At 36.7% G+C, this 9,073-nt stretch overlaps 1 protein-coding gene across 1 annotated transcript; it reads right to left on the reverse strand.

Annotated features, from left to right (window-relative positions):
• Positions 1-8,584: 8,584 nt before the first annotated feature.
• LOC115209182 (zinc finger BED domain-containing protein 5-like) lies at positions 8,585-8,917 on the reverse strand. Its single transcript, XM_029777423.1, has one exon. The coding sequence runs from the start codon at positions 8,915-8,917 to the stop codon at positions 8,585-8,587; it is 333 nt and encodes a 110-aa protein (XP_029633283.1).
• Positions 8,918-9,073: the final 156 nt, after the last annotated feature.

Genomic DNA, 9,073 nt, shown 5'->3' on the forward strand with positions numbered 1-9,073 from the left:
CCTTGTTAGATTCTCCAGTGAAGTTGCTGTGTGAAACAACATTAATAATGATAATAATATTAATAATAATAATAATAATAATAATAATAATAATAATAATAATAATAATAATAAAGCTAGTTCAGCTGCTCAATGGAATTATGAGAGACCCAAAGAGAACACCTGAATGGTTAGCAAGTGGCATTACTTACCTACTCCCAAAGAATAACGAAACAAACCTTCCAAAAAACTATCGGCCTATAACCTGTCTATCCACCACGTATAAAATCCTAACATCTATCCTGGCGGAGAAAACATATGCATTCATGGAGAAGAACGATATTTTCCCCATTGAACAAAAAGGGTGCTGCCAAGGCTCTTACGGATGCAAAGATCAACTGCTAATCAATCGTATGATCCTTGAGAACTGTCACAACAAGCGCAGAAATCTCAGCACCGCATGGATTGACTACAAAAAGGCCTTCGACAGTATACCGCATCCATGGATCTTAAGATCGCTGGACATCTTCAAAATTTCCCCTGTGATTTCAAACTTCCTGAAGCACAATATGTCGTTGTGGAATACGAATCTCCAATTATACCACTCTAATGGAGTACTTGCCTCAGAAAATATAAACATCAACTGTGGAATTTTTCAAGGTGACTCACTTTCACCTTTAATATTCTGCATAGCCCTAATACCCCTTACAAGTGAATTAAACAGAACAGGGTATGGGTATAAAATTGCCAATAAAAAAATAAGCCACCTATTTTATATGGATGACTTAAAACTTTATGGTAAAGACAATAATGAACTTGAAGGCCTATTGCGCACCGTGAAAGCATTCAGCGATGACATCGGGATGGAGTTTGGACTTGAGAAGTGTGCCAAGGCCACTTTCCAGAAAGGGAAAGTGAAGACCACAAATTCAGTCGTGTTAGATGTTGACACAGTCATAAGAGAGCTTGAGCAAGAACAAACATACAAATATTTAGGGATAAATGAAGGCTCTGGTATTCACCATGCAAGCATGAAAGAGAAAATCAGGAAGGAATGTTATAGGAGAGTTCGTGCAGTCCTGAAATCTGAACTAAATGCACGTAACAAGGTGTTAGCTATAAATTCCTTAGCAGTTCCAGTTGTTACTTATAGCTACAATGTGTTGAACTGGAATATGAGTGAAGTAAAGAATATAGATAGAAAAATACGCAAGCTGCTGAGTTGTAATAGGATGCACCACCCAAAGGCAGACGTAGATCACCTTTACCTTCCCAGAGCCCAAGGAGGTCGAGGCCTGATCCAATTTGAACTAGCTTACAAAACAACCACAATTGGACTGGCCAAATATCTCGAAATATCGAATGACTGGATGCTAAAGCTTATGGAAAATCACGAGAGATGAAAGAAGCTTCATTCTATCATAAAGGAAAGCAAAAAATTTGCTATTGATCTCGTGCAGGATACCCAAACGGAACAACCCGAGGGAGGTATGGCAACTATTGTTGCAAAGAAGGTGAAAATGATGGCAATGAAAAAAGCGCACGAGCAATTGGCTGATAGGTGGGAGGAGAAACCTCTGCACGGCAAATATGTGACCCGCAGCAAACAAGCTGATGTTGACCAGAAGTAAACCCATCAATGGCTACGGAGCTCAGGGCTAAAAGCAGAGAGCGAAGGTTTCATCCTGGCTGCTCAAGATCAAAGCCTATTAACCCGGAACTACCAGGCCAATGTGATGAAAAATGGAGCAGACCCAAAATGCCGATTCTGCAATGACATGATTGAAACAGTGGACCACCTAATCTCTGGATGTAAAGTCTTAGCACCAGTGGAGTATAAATTAAGACATGACAGAGTTGGCCAATATCTCCACTGGCTAATAAGTCGGCATTACAGAATCAAAACTGCCGACAAGTGGTATAATCACCACCCTGAGGCTGTAACTGAAGGAGAAAATGTAACCATTCTGTGGGACTTTCCAGTACATACAGACCGAACCGTCAAGGCCAATAAACCAGATATTGTTGTGAAAGACCAAAACAATAAAGTTTGCTTATTGATCGACATGAGCATCCCCTGTGATCATAATATCTCAGCGAAAGAGTTTGACAAGCTCAGAAAATATAAAGACCTACTCATTGAAATTGAGAAAATGTGGCATCTCAAGGCGGTTACAATACCAGTGATCGTAGGAGCACTAGGAATGATCAAGAAGGGAACCGAAAATTATATGAGAATGATCCCTGGCTTACCATCCCTGCAAGAAGTGCAAAAGATTGTCTTAACTGGTACATCACACGTATTGAGAAGAGCATTGTCGATGTGAGAACTGTTGCTGCTCATGTATTTTAATTTAACTTTAAAAAAAAAAAATTAAAAAAATTAAAAATGCACGAACCACTGAGTTTGGTTTAATGGCCTACCATTGTATACTATGAGTTTCTTTGCCCTAGGAGTCGGGAAGACACTCGGCAAGAAATGGAAGCAAATTTGAAAGAAGAAAAAAAAGTAATAATAATAATAATAATATTAATAGTAATCTCAAGGGTTAAAACAAACATTTAAAAAAAAAAAATTATTTATTAGACATTCACTAGTACAACACCAAAAAAACCCCAAATATATGGCACACTAGGCATAACAACAACGTGAATTTCCAACCTGTTGTCTCTTGAGGTCTCTGGGTGAGACTTGGAGCCAACTTGTACAAACATAAAGCAAAAGTCAAACATAGAATAATAATAATAATAATAATAATAATAATAATAATAATAATAATAACAATTTGTTCGTTTATTGGCCACAAGGGCTAACAAAAATCAATTAAAACATAAAGGGACAAAACACAGGACAAAAGCTACAAAGGGTTTTGTCCGTTTGAAAAAGTCCGTGTACAAAAGCAGGATGACAACGAAAAATAAGTTACAATTAAAACTCCCAATAGGGGGAGGCGCTTCAAAAGGTTACTTGTGGAAAAACCCATAAAAGCCATGGGAGCCTGGTCAAAAGTGGGGTAGAGAGCCCCTTTCTCCTTTTATATTTCCTTTTAATTCTCACAGGTGTATCCTCAGAATTGGTCCGTTCATACTGGCCATTCTTGCGACGTTCACCCACCTTTCAATAAACTTGCTACCAGACACCACTTCCCTCTCTACTCTCATCTTCCTTTTCAAGTGAAACTTGAAAAAGTTGATGAGGCCTTGGCCAAAGAGAATGATGATAATAATAATTGATGCAGTACCAGGCAGTGGCCCTCATGGCTTCCGATCTTAACTGATTGGAAGTGTTATCATGTACATTGTTTTGTCTTGGTATAAAAGATGGGCTACAGCAAATATTCTGCTCAATACCACAAATTTGCTTGTCAATTGTTTGACCTTAACCAGTTGAGCATGTCCCTTAGTGGCTGATGATATGTGCATCTCTGATCACGAGAAGAAGTAGTGGGAGAGCATCAAAGCCATGTGTTGAGAAGGATTCTTTGGGGGTTGGGTAATTCACCTCTGGAAGCATGGGTGTTTCGTTCATCATCCTTAAACAAACCTTATTCAGGGACCTTTTGAGTGGGATGGGTTACTCCACCTGAAGAAAATTCTAAATGAGCCCCACCTGCAAGGTCATGCACTGTTTATCTTGATATGAAATCACCATGTTACGTACTGCTTGTGCCTAGTGTACCCTTATCAGACGGGTAGTCATGATGGGTATACTGGGCTTCGTATATTTTTCACCAGTGTCACTTTGATGGCATGTACTGCTCTCTCACTCAATAATAATAATAATAATAATAATAATAATAATGATGATGATGATGATGATGATGATGATGATAATGATCATAATAATAATAATAATAATAATAATAATTATAATAATGATAATAATAATAATAATCACACTCTCTCCATTCCTATTCTGCTTAGCACTGACATCTTTACCTGACTTGCTAAATAGAACTGGATGTGGATACAGCTGTTATGGCAAAACAATCAGCCATCTCTTGTATATGGATAATCTTAAACTGTACACTACAAACAATAGATAGCTAGAAACATTACTACAGACAGTTACATGGCTTCATCAAAGAAATAAACGTGAAATTTGGATTAGAAAATGTATCAAAGCAACCTTGAAAAGAGGAAAATTAGTTAAGAGTAGCAACATCACACTAGATAAAGCAAATGAATTAAGAGAATTAAACCAAAGCCAGATATACAAATATTTAAGAACCAATGAACTAGATATGATTCAACACACACAAATGAAACAGAAGATAAAAAAGGAATACTATAGATGAGTTAGATTAATACTGAAAACAGAGCTCAATGTGAAAAACAAGATAATAGCTATCAACACTCTAGCCGTCTTAGTTATAAGTTGTAGCTACAATATTTTAAACTGAACTCTAGCATTGAACTAATCAAATTAGACAGGAAAACAAGAAAGATAATGAGAGGATTTAAGATGTATCACCCAAAACCTGACATAGAAAGGCTATATATACAACATATTGAAAGTGGTAGAGGCCTTATACAGCTAGAAAACTATTAATAAATAACTACCAAAGGACTACAGAAATACCTACTTCAGAAGCAAGGAAAACTATTAGGTTGTTCTGAAAATAATGATCGATTTCAGAAACATAATTTTATTCTGGAAAAATTCACAATAGAAATGTTTTGATTAAGTCAAAGTATGAGCCATGAACATCTATACATCTCTAACATTGATCAACGAGATTATTTATGCCTCATTGATAAAAACTTATTGGCTTTGATGCTAAGAAATCTTTGAAAGCTGATTCCACCTCTAGTTTGGACCTGAAAGTTTTATCACTTAAAAACGTGTTTAAACGCTTTAAAAAAATGGTAGTCAGTGGGTGAAAGAACAGGTGAATATGGAGGATGTGGTAAAGTCTCTTGCAACATGTAGCTTTGCATTATCATGGAGCAAAATTAGGCCATGCTGATTCACCAATGCAGGTCTCATTTTTTTGCAAGTGGGCATGCATTTCAGCGAGTTGACTGCAGTAAACCTCTGCTGTAATGCTCTGATTGGCTTCCAGAAAGCTGTAATGGACAACACCAATTGCAGACCACCAGACAGTCACCATAATTTTTGTTGATGCAACTTTGGCTTTGGGAAATGTTTGGGGGACACATCATGATGAAGCCATTGACCCGATCATTTACAGTTATCATAAGGGATCCACTTTTTGTCACAAGTGACTATATGGTCAAGAAAAGGATCATTGATGTTTCGCAGACAGCATTGAGCTCACTTGGTCAAAATAGGTCCAGGGTGGGATGATGAGGGGGTGTGTGTAAAAAAAAGGAGTTTTTAAAACTTTTTCATACAAAGATGCCCCCACTACACCATCATTTCAAAGGCTGTGGTTTAATAAAAAAAGGGGCAAATTCCTGAAAAAATTTCCATCACAAATTTCCCTATAATTGTGATCTATACCAACTCAAAGGGATTTGTATAAATTTTCATTAAAAGATACCCATCTTCCTGAAAGTTATGAGGGAAATAAGTCAGATCGTGTGAATTTTTCAAAACTCCTCTCTCCATCCCTTCCAAAAATTCCTTTCCTATAAATTCCTATATACTCTAAAGCCACAACATCTAAACAGTATTTGTAGAAAATTTTGTTAAAAAGTATCCATTTTTCTGGATGCTAATGAAGCAAGAAAGTCGGGGACGTATACATCTGTAGTAAAGCCATTTTATTTATTCGAATTTTTCATTCCATGTTTATTTCATTCATTGTTCAAAATGTCCTCTCTCCTACCCTCTCTCTCTCACACACTGCATAGCTCACAGATGGGCTGCTGAACTGAAATCTCTATGCTGCTTTGAGGGGAAGGTAAAACTTGATATTGTCGGATTACCGTGATGTTTGTTTAAAAAAAGAGAGATTATGACTGTGATGAAATAATGAAAGCAATATTTACTAAGCAAGTGACCACTATTATACAAAGAAATAGTTAGACGTAAAGCATAAAAATTATTAGAAATGGGAATCAAATGTGGAAAATATTACCAAGTGGCTAGAAGGAAACCTCCCAGAGGGCAGTCTTTCTGCTAGTATATATGTATGTATGTATGTATGTATGTATGATTGTATGTATGTATGTGTGTGTATATATAAATATATGGCTGGCTGCTAACAAATTTTTCTGCAATATAAGGATGTTCTATCCTGTGCATGCTATTCAACATTATTATTATGCATTTGAGAGTAAATTATTTCCATATCTGTATATTTCAATACATCTCAATGCTTCTGAAAAAGCAAACTTTGTTTACAAACATCGTAACTATATATATATATATATATATATATATATATATATATATATATATATATATTTATATATATATATATATACACACACACATACACATGCACACATATATATAAATATATATGTCCGATGAACAGGAATGTCAAACTCCAAGTAACAGCTTTTGTTATATTTCTGCTGCTTTTAAATAAAGCATATTACTCTACCTCTGGTATTTGAGTGCTCTTTTTTCCACCTTGTTTCACATTTATGTGCTTACTCCAGTATATATATATAAATACATACACATGAAGTTAAGTATACATCTGGTCATAGAGTGACCAATGGTTTTGCATCCATAAAACGCTTAGCTTTATGGACTACTTGTCAGTCACTAATGGTGAAGGCCTTGTATCTCTTCAAACTGTAGAGGTAGAATTCCATTATGGTCTGTCAGTTAGTAAACAAAGAATAAACATTCCGGGTCGGTGAGGACAGGTTATCTCCCTCAGATCAATTCAGTTGGTAGTCCATACAGGCTAAAATGGCAAACTGGAAACTCTGCTCTCAAGTTGCTTCCAGCTTGTGCAGACTTTTTCAGATCTAATCAATGATTGGGGAATCCCATGCTTGCAGCAGGTGGCATTTGAAATATAAGCAGGGGCTATAAGTCTCATGTCAGAAATTTTATAATCCTAGTTCCAGGGTGTCTTTGAGGGCCATGATATTGTGTAAGCAAGTGTTACTGTTAAACAACTGAACCATGTGGCTATAGATAACGGATTTTCTATAAAACATATATATATATTATGTGGATGATAATATTTTCAACTGAGAAGTTACAGTTGTATCTCATTGTTCAAGTGTTTCAATTCTATGTATATACATATATTTCCTCAACTCAATTTTGCTGACATTTATCAATGGTTTTAATGTGCCATTTCTCTTATTACTAAAGCTGTCAGCATTTAGACCATGGAAAAGCAGATGTTTCATATAATATATATACATGTATGTATTATGTGGACAGTAATATTTTCAACCGAGAAGTTACAACCACATTTGATTGTTCAAATTATTCAAATTCTGTGTATGTACATATTTGTCCTCAAATCAATTGCTGGCATTTATCAATGGTTTTCTTCCTAGTTTTACTGTGCCATTTTCTTTCACTATTAAAACTGTTAGTATTTTTGATAACACAGGTATGTCAGTTTCCTCATATTACCCATGATTGTAAAAGTGCATTGATTTTTTTTGTAGCAATTGTAGTGATAAATTCATTTGAAAGAGTCTGCTGTAGATTCTTAAATAAGTGAATACCCTAGTGATTAATACAACGTAAAACATTGCTCTGCTAATAAGCAGCTTGCCAAGAAATCATCTAGGGAAACTATTTTGTCATGAAAATATTAACGATTGCAGTTTCATTTTTTTCACTACAGCAAACTACTTAGTCAAATACTTCCACTTTCCTTTTTCTTTTGTCTCTAAGAGTCTTAGTGTCTTAGGATGTGTGTGGAGCTTTCCCTTACTCAGTGCTTGCAACAAAGCCTATCATGTGCAATCATCGTGCACCTCTTATTTAAACTCTCATTTCGTCTCACTTTCACCCTCTCTCTCCTTCTTTCTCCCAATACGATGTAAAGCCTTGGTTCCCAAACTTGTTCAAATTTTTCTTCCTACAGACACCCTCCTATTTTTCGAGGCTTCTCAGACCCTCACCATCTCCTCCCCAAAATGAAAAAAAACCCTGAGAAGACAAACAAAGCAAAATGACCTTGTATAAAATAACTTTTCATGAGATATGAGACAGGTGAACTTGTTTGGTCAGTAATGTATCCTCAATATTAGGCTGCATTTTTGATCCCTGCTTACGAAGACCTGTTGAGGCAAGTGAAATTGGAATCGAAATCGAAATCACTCAAAAATCAACAGAAATTGTAGTTGTGATACCAGTGTCGGTGGCATGTAAAAGAACCATCCGAACGTGGCCATTGCCAGCACCGCCCCAACTGGCCTCCGTGCCAGTGGCATGTAAAAAGCACCAACCGATCGTGGCTGTTGCCAGCCTCACCTGGCACGTGAAAAGCACCCACTACACTCACAGAGTGGTTGGCGTTAGGAAGGGCATCCAGCTGTAGAAACACTGCCTGATCAGACTGGGCCTGGTGCAGCCTCCTGGCTTCCCAGACCCCAGTTGAACTGTCCAACCCATGCTAGCATGGAAAACGGACGTTAATCGATGATGATGATGATGACGACGATGACCCTCATGTCATGCACAACATCTAATTTATTGCAAGCCTTTGTTTTAATTCGAGTAAAGTTGCAAAACCATCTCACATTTGTACATTTTTGCAAATGGAACAATGATTTTGAGGGCCAACTCGGCTACATCTGGATAGGACTGCATCATTTCAGTCCAGAATTCATTGCAACACATTTTACAGAAGGTGTTTTTAGCACCTCCATCATTCAGCAAGTTGATGAACTGTCCCTGAATGATGTAATCTTCTGACAGAAGGCCAACAACAGGGATCACAAAGGAATTAGTGATGAAATGATGAACATTTTCGAAGTTTTGTAGTTCGGGAAAGTATCTTTGAATTTCAGCATGAAGATTTAAGACATGCTGTTTTATCATGTCAACTTGAAGGCTATCTTCATCAAAGAAAGTATTGAAGTTCGGAAATGGTGCAAAATTCACTCATTCCAATTTAGAATGCTACAAATGGAGCTTCATTTGAAGGGCAGTCATTTTTTCATAACAGTGGACAACAGTGATGTCCTTTCCTTGTAA

This window comes from Octopus sinensis, linkage group LG3 (assembly GCF_006345805.1).
Source record: "Octopus sinensis linkage group LG3, ASM634580v1, whole genome shotgun sequence".
Lineage (NCBI taxonomy): Eukaryota > Metazoa > Mollusca > Cephalopoda > Octopoda > Octopodidae > Octopus > Octopus sinensis.